The 20064-nt window shown below is 30.6% G+C and overlaps 3 protein-coding genes across 4 annotated transcripts; all 3 read left to right on the forward strand.

The window, feature by feature from the left end:
- The first annotated feature begins 286 nt into the window (after positions 1–286).
- On the forward strand, positions 287–4134 carry LOC107953923 (methionyl-tRNA formyltransferase). The gene is made up of 12 exons (XM_016889367.2): positions 287–651; positions 734–796; positions 1431–1565; positions 1841–1943; positions 2009–2079; positions 2165–2269; positions 2353–2386; positions 2467–2567; positions 3158–3217; positions 3282–3488; positions 3568–3688; positions 3785–4134. Exons 1-11 carry the CDS (start codon positions 517–519, stop codon positions 3655–3657), a joined length of 1104 nt encoding a protein of 367 aa, XP_016744856.2. The 5' UTR covers positions 287–516; the 3' UTR covers positions 3658–3688; positions 3785–4134.
- A 6412-nt stretch (positions 4135–10546) lies between these two features.
- LOC107953922 (heavy metal-associated isoprenylated plant protein 21) lies at positions 10547–11980 on the forward strand. The gene is made up of 3 exons (XM_016889366.2): positions 10547–10766; positions 10876–10951; positions 11523–11980. Exons 1-3 carry the CDS (start codon positions 10692–10694, stop codon positions 11819–11821), a joined length of 450 nt encoding a protein of 149 aa, XP_016744855.1. The 5' UTR covers positions 10547–10691; the 3' UTR covers positions 11822–11980.
- Positions 11981–16483: 4503 nt separating this feature from the next.
- LOC107956601 (heavy metal-associated isoprenylated plant protein 21) lies at positions 16484–17553 on the forward strand. 2 transcript variants are annotated; one of them, XM_016892207.2, is made up of 3 exons: positions 16484–16894; positions 16987–17058; positions 17144–17553. In XM_016892207.2, the coding sequence occupies exons 2-3, from the start codon at positions 17004–17006 to the stop codon at positions 17440–17442; spliced, it is 354 nt and encodes a 117-aa protein (XP_016747696.1). In that variant the 5' UTR covers positions 16484–16894; positions 16987–17003; the 3' UTR covers positions 17443–17553. The 2 variants fall into 2 exon arrangements, with proteins under 2 accessions (XP_016747696.1, XP_016747697.1); XM_016892208.2 differs by having other exon boundaries at positions 16722–16898.
- Positions 17554–20064: the final 2511 nt, after the last annotated feature.

The raw sequence follows: 20064 nt of genomic DNA on the forward strand, positions 1-20064 counted from the left end.
TTATATAATTATTTATTATACATTAAGAATATAAATATATTTTAAACAATTTAAAAATAATATAAAATAAGTTATTTTTAAGCCGGTTCGGATTCAAAAATCAATAATTAATTAAAACAAAGGTAAAACCAACCAACCCGCCCCAAGTGACTAAACCGAAACTGAAAAATCGAATGGGTCGGTTAAAATTGTAATGTTCCTTAGTTGCTCACCCTCGTAATAAATTGTTGTGACATTTTTTGAGAGAACGAATTTCAGAGGGATTGGATAAAAATTTCAGAGGGAATTTGTTGTGACAATTTTCACCTTTTGCCTTTTACCTTGGATAAAAGCCAGCCCAGTCCTCTTCCGCTATCTAGTTATTGCAGCAGTAGATGGAATGGAGATACAAAACATGAAATAGAAGCTGAAAAACAGCAGCAAATGTCAAAAATCAAGTTCCCAAAAACACAATTTAGCCATTGAAGTAACAGAGAGGAAAAAGAAACAAAGAGAAAAGAAGAATAGAGATAAATTATGTATTCAACCTCAATGCTACGTCGTTTCTTCTTCTTCAATGCAGCAGCATCATCGTCTTCAATAACACCTTCTTCTTCTACTACTACTATTACTTCCAAGAAAAAATCACTTGTCTTCTTGGGTTCCCCTCAGGTAAAAAAGTATCATTTTCAATATATTTTTCTTTGCTGTTTTGTATTGTTTTTCTAAACAATTGGTTTCCTTTTTTTAAAAGGTCTCTGCAACAGTTCTTGATGCTCTCTTCAATGCTTCTGCTGCACCAAGTTCTTCTTTTGAGGTACTAGGGAGAAAAAAAAGTTCGAGACTTTTGTTGTAATTTGGTCCTTTATAAGTTCATTGATAATGGGTTATTGTTAGTTCTTGAAAGTATGGTCTCGTTCGGTGATAATGTTCATTGAGATTAGCTAAAATTGATTGTTTTAGGGTTTATAATGGGAGTCAGCCTATCAATTGGTGTTCCCAATTGTATGCGGAACTGTGAATTGAAACTTTACTGGTTTTCTTGGCATTATACCTTGCATTTTGCAGCCTCTAATTGGTTCATGTAGCAAATTGGTCCTTTTGTTAAATATTTCATCAATTTCTACTTTTAAAAACATGAGGTACATATGGCACTGTATTGTAATTCTTTGGTTATTTCATCGGTTAGCCAGTTTTTTACTGTAGAAAAGGATGAAAATTTTAATTGAAACGAAGAATTTTGCTCTTTGATTTAATATATTGGAACTAATTTGCTCATTTTTTTGAGTAAATGGGACAAAATGCAATCTGACTCCTAGTACAGGGGCCTATATGATACTTTTACCTCAATATATGCATTTGCTGGAGGAAGAGCTTAAAATACTCGTGCTATTTTGCGACATAGTTTTTTTTTTCGTTGATAGTCATTGCTATATTTACAATTCATTTAGGTCACAGCAATTGTTACTCAGCCGCCTTCTAGAAGAGATAGGGGCAGAAAGGTGATGCCGTCACCGGTGGCACAATATGCTCTTGATAGAGGCTTTCCTTCTGATCTCATCTTCACACCCGAACGTGCTGGAGAGGTAGTTTTTCTTTCATTGTTCCGATTTAGTATAGTTTGGAATATTAAGTCATTCATCTGTTCTTATTGACAATCTACAACTACATGATAATGTGCTAGACGGTTAGAGCCTATATGTTGTGTCTTTATGATATGTTCTGTTTTATGTCAAAATATATGTAATTATCTGGTTCTTTTAGCTTTCTTAACTTGGATGATGAAAGCTGGTTTTATTTAGCTATGCCTTGGTTTCGCATGCTCGGTTTTTATTTTCATGCTTCTTTGTACTTTATATAGGAGACCTTCTTGTCCAATTTACGAGCTTTGCAGCCTGAACTTTGCATCACAGCAGCCTATGGGAATATTTTACCCGCCAAGTTTCTCAACATTCCACCATTAGGTTAGTCCATGATTTTTTTCGTTAACAAATTACTTTTATCTTCTTCATTTTTTCCATGTATACAGGAACGGTCAACATTCACCCGAGTCTACTACCATTGTACCGTGGTGCTGCTCCTGTTCAAAGAGCACTTCAGGTTCTTCCTCACTATAAATTTGATTGCGATTATGAATATGTTTATGATTCTCGTATGATCTTCAACCATTTAGTCTCTTTATTAGGATGGTGTTAAAGAGACCGGAGTCTCATTAGCATTTACCGTACGTGCCTTAGATGCTGGACCTGTCATTGCCCGTGAAAGAGTAGAAGTTGATGACCAAATCAAGGTAAAGATATTCATTTCCCGAAAGTAATTTGTCAATTAATAATCACTGATAGAATGATGAATGCTTACATGATTTACGTGCAGGCACCGGATCTGCTAGCATTACTATTTTCTGAAGGTGTTCCTATTATGTTATTTGATGATCGTACAATTAAATCTAATATACCATTTAAACTTATCTCATCGTAAGTTATGCAGGGTCTAAACTTCTTATCTGTAAACTTCCTTCCATATTTGATGGATCTGCTAAAGTGAATGCCGAACCTCAAGATGATTCTAAAGTTACATTGGCTCCAAAGGCAAGGGTTCCATTTTCTTTTATTTCTTTCTCTCTTTTTTAAGTATCATTGACAGGAATTATTTGAATCGTGTCGCATCTTTGATGCATCCATGTTATATATTTCCATACGATTTACTCAAGTAAAAGCACTACGGAGGCCCTTGTACTAAGAATCGGATTGTATTTTGTCCCTTCTACTAAAAAATTGAACATATTAGTCCCTGTACATTAGATTTAAGTGCAAACCGCCTCTTCTATTAAAAATTCCATCCATTTCTGCAATTAAAGCTGGTCCTTGTACATCAGCATAAGGTACATATGGCACGCTACTTATCACAGTTTGGTTATTCTGTTAGCCATGTTAGTTACAATACAAATTGATGAAATTTTTAACAGAAATGACCAATTTACTCTCTAATTTAATGTACGGGGACTAATTTGCTCATTTTTTTAGTAGAGAGGGCAAAATGCAATTTGAATCCTAATACAAGGGCCTCGATGGTACTTTTACCTTGATATGTTCAATTATGCATTTGGATGCTCGGTCAATGACCTTTAATGAGTACTTAATGTTTGCTTAAATTAACCCTTTTTCTTCAATTTATGCAGATAAGTCCTGAAGAATCATGGTTATCCTTTGATGAAGAAGCTTTAATTCTACATAATAAGGTTGTTTTCTCTTCCATTTTCTTTGAAATTCGACAATGTAGTCATGACGTGCAACTTCTTTTAGGTTCGTGCATTTGCAGGTTGGCCAGGAACCCGAGCTAAAGTTTTAGTCATTGATGATGAAAGTAGCAACAACCATAATATCCTCGAACTTAAAATCATCACCACAAGAGTAGGGTCTAATGATAAAATCCGGGACAATGATGTACATGACATTGCTTTCATCAAGGATGCATTGGTATTTCCCTGTGGAGGACGTACAGATCTTGAGGTGGGTGAAAATTCGTTGCTTTACTGGTATTGTTGTTTTTTATTTCTTATTATTTTCTGGTTTGCTGATCTTGAAACAGGTATTGGAAGTTCAACTTCCTGGTAAGAAGGTGACATCTGCAGCTGCCTTTTGGAATGGTTTACGTGGTCAAAAGCTAAAGACATTATAATGAACAAGGCATTTTACATTAGATTGATAATGTAAAATTTTAATGTTCAATTCCAACAAATAGTCTGCCATGTTTAGGCTACGGTAAGAATGTAATATCTGACAGCTCTAGTGTTTCGGTTTTGCAGAGCATTGAACCAACTTCACTCTTTCATCCGGGCAAAGCTGCAGAAAACATATAAGACAGTAAAACTACCCGAGTTTTGTCCAGGTTCGTGTGTTCCAGCTTCATATCATTTGCTTACTTCATAAACCGGGATCTGCCACATGACATCAGCTATGGACTCTGATTGTTGACTCTTTTAAGAGCATACAATTCTTTTTGGTAACCATGAAATGTAGGTTTAGACATAATTGTTTATTTCAAACATGACATACTGCAAGATGTTCAATCATTTTCACCGTGTTGGTTTTTCAAACCCGAGGTTTAGGAACCTATAAACTTCTGCTATTGATTGTTCAATAATCTCGTCATGTACCTCTTTTCATCGTCTTCGTTTAGCATCTCGGTGTAATCTTTGTTCTGCTGAAACATCTTGCTGAATAGCTTTGATCATATTAATGATGCATTAGTGAAAAATAACTGGAACAAGATACATAATGGATATGTCAAAACTTAATATAACATAAATTATGAACATATATTGAATTTCTTTTTTATATTTTTATGTTGACACCATTTTTTGATGAAAAACGGGGTCGACTTGGGTTTTGAAAAATGAAACGGGAGTCGCCACCAATCCTTTTTTTATGAGGTGTGATTGGATCACCTTGAAAAGTGGTTGTTTTTAATAAACGGTTTGATTTTATTAAAACAACAGGTTTGGTCCACGAAATTCAGAAAAACGGGTTCGGGAGTCGGTTACGCACGAGGAAGGATTAGCACCCTCGATACGCCCAAAATTGGTACCTTAGTTGATTACTTAATGTCTTAATGTCGAAAAGCTGAAAACTTTAAAGAAATTTAAAAAATACGATCCTTGTATTAAAAAGTTGAAAATTTTGAAAAAAGTGGCATATTTCACGTTAATCAAGAAAAGACATCATATCCAGTAAGTTAGGATACAACGTCTCGAATTCTCGATACTGGAGTGAATGCTAAAATGTTACCCCTTTTCAAAAAAATGTTTTATTATCTCGGGTTTAGAAAATAAATCTTGCCCAGTAAGTTAGGGCACGATCTTTTCTTAACTTCCGAGATCATTTTAAAAAACTTCGAGTTTGAAAAGATTCGTGTATTTAGATTTATTGAGAAAGTCGAAACCCAGTAAGTTAGGGCACTATTTCCTCAAATCCAAACACGAAATGTCATTTTAAAAATTAAATTTTGTTACATCGAGTAAAATAAAACACGAAATCATAGTAAAAGCAAATTACATTTTTTATGCATGGCAAAATCATAATGAATATAAAAGTATAGAATGATACGAGCAATATCAATCAATATAAACAGTCAAACTTACGACATATAAAATAACAAAATATAAAAACGAATTCATTCAAAATAAATAATGAAAATGAAATAAATAAAGAGTAAATACAATAAAAACAAAGAGATATATATGTATATATAGGTATATAGATAGTTTTAAGCTATAAAAAATATATGTATATATGAGTCATAAAATATTTAAAGAACATATATAGAACACGTATTTAAAAATATGAAGAATATGTAAGTGTATATATATATTTATGAAAACAAGATATGTATATAGATATATAGATATGTATATAAATTAAAATATAAAGGTATAAATATCTATTTATAAAAATAAAAACACATACATAGATATGTATAATAATATGAAAATACATATGTAGGTATAAGTAAAATATATATGTAAAAAAAAGGAAATATAATATATATATATATATATATAAATATGCACGTTTATAATATATATATATATATATATGAATAGGTATATAAATATTCGTGAAAGAAAAGTATAAGAGAAATAACAGTAATATTAATAGTAACGATAATAGTAATAATAATAACCATAATAATAATAGTAAACTAATAATAATATTTAAAATAATAATAATAATAATAACATAAAATTGCTAAAATATGGGCTAAATCGAAATAAAACAAAAATATAGGGCGAAATTGAAAGAAAAATAAAATAAAAGGGACTAAATCAAAATAAAAAAAGAAACTGGGCGAATTCAAAATGAAAGGGACTAAATTACAAAGCGCGCCAAAAGCGAAGGGATCAAATGAGCAAATAACCCAAACGCCTCAAAACGCAGCGCAGCAGTAGGCCAGATTGAAATAAAGTTAAAATTATAGGGCTAGATTAAAAATAAAAGGAAATAGCGAAAAGGACCGAATTGCAATGCTCTTTAAAATTGGAGGGACTGAGCGCACAAATAGCCCATCCAGCGAAAACACGCGGATCCTCCCCTCGGGTCGGGTCGACGCGCGGATCTGGGGGGCAAAACGACGTCGTTTCGGGGCTTAAGAATGCCGGCCAAAACGGCGTCGTTTTACCAGGGTATAAAAGGCCTTCTTTTGAGAAAAAAAAATTCATTTGGGCATTGAAAAGAAAAAAAACAGGAGGAAAGAAAAAAAAATTCTCTCTGGACTAAGTCCAGATTCCGGCCAAGGCCCACCGTGCCAGCGTCGCGCCGGCCACCGTACACGGTGTCCGAAAATTCAAAAAGGTACGTTTTTTTTCTTTTTTTTATATTATGTATATATTTATAATATATATTATTACAAATCAAAAAAATAGAAAAACGAATAAATAGATAAATAAAGTTGGAAAACTAGGAAAACCTTTTGTGTTAATAGAGTAAAAAAACAAATAACAAAGAAAATAAAAAAAAAAACAAAAAACAATGCACACGAACAGAAGAAAAAGAATACTAGAATCAACCTCTTTTTGATTTTTTTTTTGCTTTTCATTCACTTTTCTGTTCCCAAAAAATACAAAGATAGTGTTTTTCCTTTTATAGCCTATCAATTTCTATTATTTCTATTACTTTCTGCTATTCTTTACGTGTTTGTGCCGTTTTACAGGTGATTGACCGAGTTGGTGGCGGTGGGTGGTGGCAGCGGCGTACAGAGGGCAGGTGACCAGTCGACTGACGGCAGAAGACCTAGGGCTAGGGTTTTTCTTCTTATTTTTTTTAAGTTGGTGTTGGGCTGGGCAATAGTTGGGTTTATTGTTTAGGTGGGTTTAGATTTTGGGTCTAGGTGGTATTGGGTTAGTGTTGGGTTTGGTTATTGGGTAATGGGCCTCGGTTAAAAAAAATTGGGCTTGTACATTATATATGATATTTTTAACAAAAAAAAAGGATAAACTATATTGGTAGTTATTCAACTATTAGTAAGTTTCTTTTTTAATCATCTAACTGTGAAAAATTATGAAATGATTATTCAACTATTCTGACTTTTACTTTTTTGCTCATCAGCATTAAATTCCTAATAAAAAGATAATTTGAAAACTTTTAAAATTGACATTTATATATTGTGTTAATTTAGTCTTGATTCCAAAAATTTAACTCTTAGCATTTGCACATTGTGTAATCTGGTCCTTTTTGCACTTTTATTATTTTGTGACATTGAGAGTTAATTTTAGAAGAACGAGAAAAGATGAAAATTGTTATTTTGGATTTTTGGGTGTTTTTATTTTTTATGTATTTTTTATCAATTTTTTTTTACTTTTTAAGTGAAAGGATCACATAGAAAAATAAATTTGTAAAAAAGATTAAATTGCATAATTTATAAATGTTGAGATTAAAGCTTTTAAAATGAAGGTTAAATTAACATATTGAAGATTAAAGTTGCCCTAAGAACACAGCAGGACAAGAATACATAAGAGAATATTGGGGAGGAAATAAAGAAAAGTAGTTGAAAGGAAATAGTGTTTATTTTCTTCCTTTTTGTTAGAAAGGAATAAAAGTACTCAAAATTAAAGGGTTTCCTCTTTCCTTTTTTTTTTTTCTTATCTCTCCTTTCACATCTTATCCTACATATATATACATATATATATGCTTTTCATTTTATACCCAAAACACAAAATGAATTTCATTCTCAAATAATATTTACGTTTAACTATAAAAATGATTCTCACATGTACAATGCATCATTTAGTATTTGATTTTGTTTTTCTTTCACTACTGAATGTTTTAGTTTCAACAAAAAAAAATAATAATTCAGAATAAATTTTAAAAGAGTATGCACATGATAAGATTTGATTTTAAAATTACCTAAAAACAAGTTGAAAATAGGATTTAGTCGGATCTAGATTGGAATGTAAATATATAAAAGTTGTTGCTTTTGGCATGAACACGCAGAGGACATAGCAAAAAGTTCTACAAAATAGCATCTCTGCCAAATTAAAGCATTCGCCACTCGCCCCATCCAGCTATGGTAAACCGTAAATAAAGTTTCATACTTTACAAAATTCACGATCAAAGATACGAAACAAAGGACTATACAACATTCCACTACTAATTTTAAACGTCATATAATTTGCACAATGTTAACCATAAAAAAAGGTGCTTTATATTATAAGAAAAAAAAACAGTATAATCACATGGATGTTGTTAAATTTATATAAATATAAATATCGTACAATTGGTGATGTATGATAATATTGGGTAGATTTACGTTTTGATCACTCAATTTTAAGAAATTATAAAATAGTTACTAAATTATTCGAAATTTTTATTTAAGTCACCGGGCTATTAAATTTTTTTATTTTATAAAAAGTCCGGCTAGCAAGTTTCAAGAGATAATTCGACGACCAGTACAATGAATCAGTACTTATCGACAAGCAGAACATACCTTAAATCTAAGTCGATCTGATGATCAATGTCAGATATCAGAGAAGAAAGTTGTTGGGATTGTGGTTCGCAAATTCATGATATTTAAAGTTGCTTCATGAAAAAATTTGAATTGTAAAAAAAAAAAAAGAGGAATGAAAACTTTTGATTGGTGCAAATGGTGCGAACAAAAAGGGCTATATGATAACGATTTTAATTGCCCGATGACTTAAATGAAAACTGTCGAATAATTTAGTGACCATTTGTAACTTTTGAAGTTGAGTGACCAAAACATAAACTTACTAATAATTTAGTGATATTGGGTGTAGGTTATCCAATAATATTTATCATTATATGGTACGAGTGGTAGGTGTAATGATAAGACGTATTGCATTCTTAAGGGGAGATGCAAATTTAAACTTCAGGAACGACAGTATTAAAAGGGAGAGCTAGTAACATGGATAAAAATAACAGACATGAAAGCAAAAATAAATTGATTCATGAATCAGGTGATGAGCTGAAGTTGAATTTAACGGGATGCAGACTTAAAAAAGTTAATTAAAATTGGGCTGCAACTTCGTGGTTAAGAAAGAGAGTTGGATATGAACATGGGATAGGGTGGCAAAGGCAGTCCATGATTCTCTACTGTTCCAAGTTAGGCTTTTGGCATCTAATAAAGTGCAACTTTTTGTATTCTCCCCACTATTTTCTCTTCGTCTACAAATTGGTTCACGACTCTTATTGTTCGCAAAATTGTTTATTCTTTGTCAAAATTGACTTTTGCACCGACGAAGCTAAAGGGGTAAGCAGAAACTCGAACAATCATTTTAGGGTTTTTTTTTAAAAAAGAAGAAAAAAAAATCATAATCCGTAAAATGATTCGTTTTCTTAAATAAAAGTGTTGGAGACATGACCAAAATTTTAACCCATCAATGATTGAGAGCAACCAAAGCAAGAGGACCCCTAGAATATGACCCCCAAAAGTTAAATGGAACAATTTGCCTTTGTTAAATTTCAAAAGAAAATAAAGATACTAATGGAATCAATCAATAAATGACAATATTCTCTACTATTTTAGTAATTATTAAATGAAAAAATAAATAAAGAAAGAGAAATCAAATTCAAGCCACACCCATAGAACAAAATTCAATAAAATGGGACACCATACAGAAAGCACAATAAATTTAATATAAAAAAAATCAATACTAATGGTACAAATGCTTTGACCCTATATTTCTTTTTTTATTTTTTAAAATTAATAATTTAAGTGATATTTTGAACTCTTAAAAATTTATCATTTTATCACAATTTTCTAATACAAAATTTCTAATCTCGCCTCGAATTTACTAGAATCAAATTTTTTGGTCCATGGTTTGTGGGCATACACCTTTTGCTCCTTTTTGTATTCATTTCTTTTATGCTAAGGAGCATTTTATCTTCTAGAGCCTACCTTTTCAATTTTAGAAAAATGATGCAAGTTTAAATTTTGTTGTTAGTCCTTGTACATTGAGAAAGTGGTGAATTTAGACTTTATAATTTAATTTGGTCATTTTTAGTCCCTTATTTTTTAAAATTTTAAAATTTTAATCCTCCCCCAACAATAATTACTGAATTTTTTTAGTTAAATTATGTTTTTTTTCTTCTAAAATATGATGCTGCAAACATATTATCATATGTGTAATGCCATGTTGGCTTATTATTTCCATGTATTACTCACTAAAAATTCAATTAATGAATTAATGATGGTCTTTTGCATCAAGCTGAAATTTCAAATATCAAAAAATATAGGGACTTAAAATGATTCAACTAGAGAATATTGATTAAATCTACAGCAGTACACATAGTATAGGACCAATGGTTGAATTTAACCAAACATATTTAACTGCTACTATTTTGGGTCAAAACTAAAGTTTTAAAATTAAAAAAATACAGGGACTAAAATAGACCAATTCAAAAAGTAAAATGACTAAATTTAATCAAATGAAAGTACAAGAAGTAAATCGATAACTTTTATAAGGCAGAGGGAGTAAGAGAAAATTTAACCATGATACAATATTAGAATGAGATGAAGGGTTTTAAATAGCCATATCTTTCCTTTGTTTTGTTTTCTTTAAAAAAGTTAAATAAATTCCATTTCCATATAAATACCAAGTCTCATAATCCCATCATTATATCTACATTCATTTTTTGTTCATTTGTAAATTTTCTCTCAAGGCTCTATTTTGTTCTGTTTTGCTCTGCTTTTTTCTGCAAATGGGGGCTTTCGATTATATTTCGAGCTTTTGTAGTGTTAGCAGCACTAAAACAAGCAAACGCAAGCCAATGCAGGTTTATGTTCGGTTTTTATTTTTTTTAATTAATAATTAAAGAAACAAAATCACCTTTTAAATGCTAACAATGGAATTTGTTGTTGTTGTTTTCTTTTTTGAATGTTCAGACAGTTGAAATCAAGGTTAAAATGGACTGCGATGGATGTGAAAGAAGAGTGAGAAATTCTGTTATCAACATGAGAGGTCCAACCTCTCTTTCTGTGCTTTAATTATGGTTTTAGTCCCTCTACCGTGCTCAAATTTTATTTCCGAAATTTGTGTCAACATGTTTAGTTAAAATGAGTAATTTTAAGAAAAATCCATAACATGGCAGGAACTAAGTTTGGGGCATTATTAAAATTTTCAAAAATTTAAGAGTTAAATGAGAGTTTTTAAAAAATATGGAGATCTGATTGAATTTTTTAAAATCTTCTGAGATTTATGAGAATTTCCCAAAAATTAGGAGAGCTTAATTAAAATTTAAAAATAAATATAAAAGGCAGCTTGGCCCGTCTTGGGCACCATTACTGTTTGCCCCTGATAATTCGAATAATTAATAATAGTTGGACTAAGTAATGATATTATAAAATTGAAAATAAATCAAATTATGCAAAACTAAATTATAGGGGACTAAATTACGAATTTGATCATAATAGAGGGATCAAAACTATGACTTAATCATCTTCATCAATTTCACTTTTAAGTTGTCAATCGCACTAGCAAATAACATTAGGAACTTCCTATGTTGTTAACATCCTCCTCTATGCACATACAGGTGTAAAAACAGTTGACATAAACCGGAAACAAAGTCGATTAACGGTGACCGGGAATGTGGACCCGAATAGGGTGTTAAAGAGAGTGAAGAACACTGGCAAGAGAGCGGAGTTCTGGCCGTACATCCCGCAACATGTCGTGTATTATCCGTACGCATCGGGGGCGTACGACAAAAGGGCACCGGCCGGACATGTTCGGAACGTTGCGCAAGCTTACCCGACAGCTTCTTCCAATGCACCTGAAGAGAAATTCGCATCCTTATTCAGCGATGATAATGTTCATGCATGTTCAATCATGTAGGATTTTATTTTTGGTAAAATTGAGACGAATTTTAAACTATTTTCGGAGAGAGTGAACACTTTAGTAATACGTTACAAATTGAGGTTTTCAATCAGGCCTTATACCATATATATGTATATTATTTAATAATAAAAGTTAAAGATTTTAACGGTTTTGGTATACTTTCAAGCTTTACAATTGTTCACCGAAAAATATTAATAAAACCTCTTTTGTATATTCATAACATTTTTAAGGAACACTATAAAAGCTAAAGTAAATTTACAGATTGTCTATACGATTAATATTTTAACGATCCAACCGTTATATTTAATGGTATGTTCATGTAAATCATACATGTCAAATTTGATGTAAATTTAAAATTTTTAACTATTTGTTTTATGTATAAAAAAATTTCGACTGTTGAATATATATATTAATATATAGAGTATTTTTATCAATATGATAAAGATATCAAATCAGTTCAAAAATTTACATGCATGATAAGTACAATTATATTGATAAATTCAATGATTGAATCATTGAAATATTAATCATATAAATAGGTATGAAAGTGTGCAAAACTATTTTAATTTTTACATTGTGTAAGTGAGTCCCTCCCTATTTTTTATATTTTTTAACACGTGACATATTGTGATACAAATATAAATGCATATATTAAGGAATTACAATTTCATACATGTTATTTTGAGAATTGATACAAGTGATAAAAAAATTTTCAAAAACTGAAAAAAAGTTAAAATTGGTAGAATTGTTTTTTCAATTAAAGGGTAAATTACCCCATTAATTATTCTAAAGTTAGGATGTTCTTATTTTGATCTTAAAAGAAATTGTTAATTTGATCATTGTCTTTAAAGAAATTGACCAAATTAATCACTCCACCCTTCTAAGTTAGAAATCCTAGCCATCGTCTCCCTTAAAGATGTCGCAACTTCCTTCGTCAAACCTGTAACACCCCTAACCTTTATCTGTCGCCGGAACAGGGTTACAGAGTATTACTAAACTTTATGGATTAAATACTAACGTTACACAATATTTAATATACACATCAAGAACCAAACATAAAACACACATATTGACCTTTATATAGGCCCTCGAGGCCTAATATACACCTTAGAAGTGAATCGGGACTAAACTGGATACTCAGGGAATTTTTCTCAAAATCTCAAAAAATTTTCTTAGGAGCAGGGGACACATGTCCGTGTGGCTGGCCGTGTGAGCAGGTGACACGCCCGTGTCTTAGGCCATGTGGGTATTCGATGTGAGGCACACGGTCGTGTTTCAACCCGTGTCCATACTCGTGTAACTCTCTGACTTGGGTCACACGACCATCCACATGCCCGTGTGATAGGCCATGTGAAGAATGCAGGGGTAACACGACCAAGCCACACGCCCATGTGCTAGGTTGTGTGTAAAAACCAAGGTATTCTATTTTGAAATTTCAAGGTGCAGGGGACACATGGCCAGACAACATGCCCATATGCCAGGCCATGTGTCACACGTGGTTGAGACACACATCCGTATCTCTGCCTGTGTAGACGAAAATAGGCCATTTTATGGACACTTTTCTCACCCATTCTTGACTCCAACCTACACATCTCAAATTTCGTACATATAGGCCATAACAAAATCTTCAAAATAACCAATCCTATCATTATTATGATCATATTATCACATATACTCTAACAATCTAAACTAGAACATAAATTAATTCACACATGCAACTTCTATATAAACATGCTATACCAATTTATTCATTACCCATACCAACACTTATACCAGACATGACAAATCATACATATATAAGTTAACATGAAACATAGCCAAAATGTAATTTTAATTTTACACAGCCATTTAAATTCCTATACATGCCATATAAAACATAATATGTTTATCAAAATCTACCGACAAGTTGGATAGTGTGATTCGATGCGTTGATCCGACCTCCCGACTACTCGAAAATCTACAAAGAACATTAAACAACACAAGTAAGCTAAATGTAGCTTAGTAAGTTCGTTGGCTTTAAACTTAAATCTTACCGAACATACTATAATAATGCATTTAACTAAATCATTCATTACACATTTCCTGCCAATCACAACTTCAATTGATGATTTCACTTATTTCATCTCAAAACCGATAATATCATTAAGTTTTCCAATAATACTCCATATATCACTTACCAGCCTTTGTCAAATTAGAGAACGTCTTACAGATACGAGTACATCGTATACAGAAGCCCGAAGGCTGCAAAAAAGCATATAAGTGCTAAATGGAAACCCGTAAGGGTTAAACGGAAGCTCATAAGAGCTAAACGGAAACCCATAAGAGTTAATCTAAAGCTCAGAAGAGCTAAACTAAAACCCATTAGGGTTAAACTAAAACTCATATGAGTTAACTAAAGCTCATAAGAGCTAAACTGAAAGCAAACACGGAAGTTAGCAACAAATGCTGAACCCCGGTTTACTTGGATAATTTACTGTCATTTCCTCCTTTGCACAGAACAAATATACTCAATCCTGCGTTTCTTTCGCCTCAAACATTCAATTCAATTTTTTATAACTTTAATAATAATTTTATTTTCAAAAAATGATATGAATAATTACATAATACCAATCATCAATTTAATATTTAACATTAAATTTTAACCATACGAACTTACCTGAGTTAAATTGTAAGTTTGTAGTAGTTTAAGGATTATTCTGTTAATTTCTCTTTTTCTCATTGATCTACGAGATCTTGATCTAAAATATAAAATAATTCATGCATTAGCATATATTTCAGTTTCAATTCACTTTACAATCAGTACCTTACAAATTTCAAAATTACACAATTATCCCAACTTTTATAGTTTTTGCAATTTAGTCCCTTACTAATTAGTCTACCAAATGAACTAACTTTTCTCAATTGAAAATTTATCTAAGTATTCTAGGCTATCTTACAGCCTTTGATACATAAAAATTTAATAGCAAACCCTAATTCTTAAATTCTTCACAATTTAGTCTTAAAATTAATATCTATCAAATTCACTTTATAAAATCATCATATAACAAAATTAAAACCCTAAATCCATATTAATTCATCACAAACATCCAACACTCATCAATGGTAACTTTCAAAATTACTCATAAAATTAAAAACTAATGAATTAGATAGTTGAACCTAGTTGCAAAAGTCTTAAAAACACAAAAATTTCAAGAAAAGAGAAAGAATTGAACTCACATGTAGCAAAATATTAAAACCGGCTTCTTAAGAATTCTTCAATAGTGTTTTTGGCTGAGCATTATGAAGAAATTCTCTAGAATTCTCTTTTTGTTTCAATTTGTAAGCTAAAATTTTCAACTTTTCCAATTTTTCCTTTATTTCACCTGATTCTTTGATTTTTCTCTGCCTATGCTGCCCAAGCCATAATCTTTGGGCTAATTTGCCTTTTAAGTCCTCCTTCATTTAACACTTGAGCTATTTAATCATTTTAGCAACTTTTGCACCTTTTTCAATTTAGTTCTTTTTAATTAATTAGCTATCAAAACGTTAAAATTTTCTAACGAAATCTTAATACTAACTTAATGACACTTAGTAAATATTTATAAAAATATTTACAGCTCGGTTTATAAAATCGAGGTCTCGATACCTCGTTTTCTAAATCATTCTACCTAATAAATCCTTCTAAAACATAAATTACCAATTCAAAAATCTTTCTAAAATCACACTTGACTCATAAATAATAAATAATAAAATTTTCGAACTCACTTGTCAAATTTAGTGGTCTCGAACCACTGTTTCTGACACCACTAAAAATTGGGCTAGTACAAAACCACTATCAGTGAGTATTGTCCTATCAGTGACATCGAGGGATGCTTCTTCTTTCTCCTTATTTCCATGTTCCTTTCTTCTCTTTACTCACGGTTGTTGTTTCCCACCATTGCTGTTGTGATCATTTGATGTCTTCTCCTACGTCAAACAGTCAATCCAAAACCACTTAAGTGAAACTTAAAGCCTCATCTTTAAATCTATAGGATTATATCTCTCAAATAGAAAACCTTCAAAAAATTGTAAGGTCACTTCCAAGGTTTTAGAATTTTCGGGCTCCGATCTCCTAATCCTACTGTTGATATGGCTTGATTTTAAGATATCTTTCTACTTTTGAGCTCGCCAAAAGTGGTTTAACAAAACCGGTGAAGAGATCTTTAAAGGAGGCAGCAACTACGATTTTTAGGTTAGAAAAGAGAAGATGAAAAAATAAGAAAAAAGAAAGACTAAAAAAATGGATTTAATGGTGGAAGAGATAATTTAACAGATGAGTGACTAGTTTGATCAGTTTCTTTAATGGTGGTACCCAAATTAACAAAATAAAAATAAAAATTAAGAGACCAAAATAAAAATGTCGACTTACAAAATAAATAACCTTTAATTAAAAATCAACCTTTTGTTTTAAAATTTTTAATTCATTTTTATCCTTATCCTTAATCTTTTGTAAATATATAAGTTAATAATTTTAGTTTACTATCTCTAACTTCCTATAATTTAATCTGGATTGTTTAACACAAAATTTCTAATTTCATTCATGAATATATATGTTATATTCGGGTTCAACAGGAACATGCTTTTTAGTCACATAAAGCATGGTTTGTGGGCATACCTTTTGTTCCTTTTTGTATTCATCTTTTTTTATGCCAAGGAACATTATCTTCTACTCCCTACCTTTCTCCAACTTAGATGAAATAATTTTTCCCTTAAATTATAAATTTATACTTAAAATTTTATTTTATTTTATTTTATTTTATTTAATAAAATACACAACATTCAATAAGAACGCAGATATTATCATAGTTTAAGATAAAATAAGATGATTACTATTTTTGAAAACAAACTTAATAATTCCCTTTCCATATAAATACCATGTCTCTTTATGCCATTATCACAACTAACACTCCTGTTACTTCTGTTTTTGCTCTGTTTTTTTTGTCTTACCATCTAACTTTCTCCAACCAAAAACAAAACAACATGGGGGCTCTCGATTATATTTCAAACTTTTGTACTTTCTCTAGAAGAAGAACCAAACGCAAACCAATGCAGGTCTGCACATACTTACATATATATTCCCTTTTTCCTTTGATTTTTATGCTCTGTTTTTTTTTTACTTACCGATGTAACATGTTCTCACACAGTTGAAATCAAGGTTAAAATGGACTGTGATGGCTGTGAAAGAAGAGTAAAAAATGCTGTAACCAACATGAAAGGTCCAACCCCAACCTCCCTTTCCAATTTCATTTCATAAATTGAAAGAAAAAGACAGATTTAACTTCATGTTGTTAACATATGTAGGTGTAAAAAGTGTTGAAGTGAACCGGAAACAGAGCAGGGTAACGGTGACAGGGAACGTGGAACCCAACAGAGTGTTGAAGAGAGTGAAGAGCACGGGGAAAAGAGCGGAGTTTTGGCCGTACATACCGCAACATGTGGTGTATTATCCGTACGCATCCGGGGCATACGACAAAAAGGCACCGGCGGGATTTGTTCGGAACGTGGTTCAAGCTTATCCGGGTAGTTCTTCCCACGCTCCCGAAGAGAACTTCGTATCTTTCTTCAGTGACGATAATGTTCATGCATGTTCAATCATGTAGGCTTAAGCTTAAGCTTAAGCTTTTAGGGTTACCAAATATAAATATATATATGTATCTATGTATGTATCATTTTAGTAGGGGGAATAATAATGTTAGATAATGGATTTTTGACGACAGTGTTATATATCTTCAATGGTGGTGGTACATTTTTATGCTTTACAATTGTTTATTGGAGAATGTTAATTAAACCTCTCTTTTATATATACTTGAATAGCCAAAAACTTTAGCTTTAACTCAAAATTTGAGGTTTGACGTTGTTTGAGGTTTGATTGAATTTTAATTTTTAAGTTTGAGTTTGACTCGAAATTTAATCGAGTTATTCAAATTCAAGTTTGTTAAATTTTTTTTTTATCAATTTTCATGTTTGAGCTTGATTAAGTTTTTTATTATCAATTTTTTATTCAAGCTTGAATTCAAGTTTGATTTAGTTCATTCATACTTAAGGTTTTCTTTATAAAATATAAGAGTAAAAATATAATTTTATAATGTTAAGATATATTAAAATGATAAACTCGATTAGGCTCGCAATCCATTCGAATCGAATATTATTATGCTCGAATTCAACTCGGTTGATAGCTTGAGCTGCTCAAGCTCAAGATTGGCTCGATAACTTTCAATTTGAATTCAAATTTTTTGAAGTTGAACTAAAATAACTTGCACGTACCAATGTTTCATTTATACTTCTAATGCCTAGCTCATCAATAAATTAATGAATAATTTTAAAAAATTAAAAATAAATATAATTATATTTTTTTTAACACATGAGTCTTGTTAATATGCATCTAATAGATGAAAATACTTAGTAGTTCACTCTATTATAATGATCGGATCAAGTTTGTCCCTCTACCATGAAATAGATAAGTACCTATGGATAATGAAAATTTCAAATTAGTTAAAATTGTAATTATTACACTTTTTTTTGAGTTGAACTACAAATAAAAATAAATAAAATTTATGACTTTTTTTTAATGTTAACTATGTTACAATTTATTTTTATTTAATTTTTTAATAATATAAGAACTGAATTTATTCATTTAATATTAAAAGGATTGGTGTGATCTAATCAATGAATAAGACAATTTCTTATTTAATTTTAAAAATTTTAGAAGTAATTTTTTTGGATACTTTTCATGTTGATTTCACTGTTTATGTTTGGAGCTTATAGTTATCCCTCTCGATAATATTGTTTCTAAAGTTCAAACCAATTGATAAGTTGAATAAAAAAAATTAAAACGAAAATTAAAAATTAAAAAAATTGATTGAAACTTATAAAACCAAAATCTTAAAACAAAATATTTAGCTTTTTCATCATATTTTAGTTCATTTTCATCCTTGATATTTTTTGCAAACATAAAATTTTTAAATATTTTTTTTGTATTTTCTCTTTTTCTTTGAATTTTTTTTATAAAATTTTATTAGTTATTATGAATTCATATATATATATATATATATATATATTAAGCAATTCAACCAGTAATCAGAAAGTTGAATTTTTTTTTCTGTCAACCTTAGTAGGAGAATGAGATTCATTAGTCACCCTATCTGGTCGTTGCATTAATGATTATCGTTTAATTTGGAATATCAAATGTTTATATGCTTTTCCTTAACGCAAATTAAAAAAAGAAAAAGAAATTAAGATTATAACTATTGGGGGATCCAATATTTGATTGGTCTTAATCATCAAAAAGCTAAATTTTAGATTGAATTGTGAATCAAATTAGGAATGAGATTATTCCAATTAGTGAGAGATAGTAAATTAGGAAACAAAATGTAGAAATGAGTGTACTTGTTTTGTAAGGTGATTCGAACTTTGGTCACAATTTTAATTATGGAATTAAAATTACAAAAACAATAAAAAGAACATTGAGATTGTTTACATAATTTGACCACTATTTTTCTCGTAGTACAACCAAATATTTAAGTTCTAATACTGATTTAACACTTACAAATTTAGCGACCTCACTGTTGTACAAATATTAGATTACTCTTCCACTAAGCTTTTCTCTTGAAAGCTTAGCTTTGCAACTCAAGAGACTCTCTTAATTGCTTATAGAAATAATGCGCGCACACACACACGTTTCTCACTTGAACATATTGTGCTCTATCAAACTCTCAAGATCTCAAGTTATCTTTGACCTAGGCAAAACTTAAGTTTTGTTTACATAAGAATTACAATCTAATCACTTCTCTATAAATAAGGATAAAAATCAGCACAAGATACTACTTGCATAAGAATTTCGATTTAATCAAATGCCTTCAACTATAGAAAATGTCTTAACGTGTTTCGCAAGAAACCAATCTTTAAGTCTTCAATTTCAACTCAATTGGTCTTTAAGTTATGAGCTTTACTCGTCCAAATATCTTCAAATTATTAGTCCAATGCTTTTGTTCTAAAATATGTCAACTCTTAAAATAAACAAATAAAACAATGAAACAGTGCTTGAAGATGTAACCATGGTTTCTACCACAGAAACAAATTTACCTTCAAATATGTCTAACACAAAATATAAATTTTAGAAAGCATTTGAGAGAGATGGAAGCTTGAGAATGAAAATAGAGGAAACAAATCAAGTCACAAAACGAGTTTTTAAAAATGATTTTTTAATTATTGATTTAAGGGGA

The sequence above is a fragment of the Gossypium hirsutum genome, chromosome D07, assembly GCF_007990345.1.
Source record: "Gossypium hirsutum isolate 1008001.06 chromosome D07, Gossypium_hirsutum_v2.1, whole genome shotgun sequence".
Taxonomy (NCBI): Eukaryota; Viridiplantae; Streptophyta; class Magnoliopsida; order Malvales; family Malvaceae; genus Gossypium; species Gossypium hirsutum.

Coding starts and splice junctions, on each gene's coding strand:
- LOC107953922 (XM_016889366.2), top strand. CDS start 10,692: ATGGGGGCTTTCGATTATATTTCGAGCTTTTGTAGTGTTAGCAGCACT. Junction 10,767..10,875: donor GCAAACGCAAGCCAATGCAG/GTTTATGTTCGG, acceptor TTGAATGTTCAG/ACAGTTGAAATCAAGGTTAA. Junction 10,952..11,522: donor TTCTGTTATCAACATGAGAG/GTCCAACCTCTC, acceptor ATGCACATACAG/GTGTAAAAACAGTTGACATA.
- LOC107953923 (XM_016889367.2), top strand. CDS start 517: ATGTATTCAACCTCAATGCTACGTCGTTTCTTCTTCTTCAATGCAGCA. Junction 797..1,430: donor CACCAAGTTCTTCTTTTGAG/GTACTAGGGAGA, acceptor CAATTCATTTAG/GTCACAGCAATTGTTACTCA. Junction 3,218..3,281: donor CTTTAATTCTACATAATAAG/GTTGTTTTCTCT, acceptor AACTTCTTTTAG/GTTCGTGCATTTGCAGGTTG.
- LOC107956601 (XM_016892208.2), top strand. CDS start 16,823: ATGGGGGCTCTCGATTATATTTCAAACTTTTGTACTTTCTCTAGAAGA. Junction 16,899..16,986: donor ACGCAAACCAATGCAGGTCT/GCACATACTTAC, acceptor GTTCTCACACAG/TTGAAATCAAGGTTAAAATG. Junction 17,059..17,143: donor TGCTGTAACCAACATGAAAG/GTCCAACCCCAA, acceptor TAACATATGTAG/GTGTAAAAAGTGTTGAAGTG.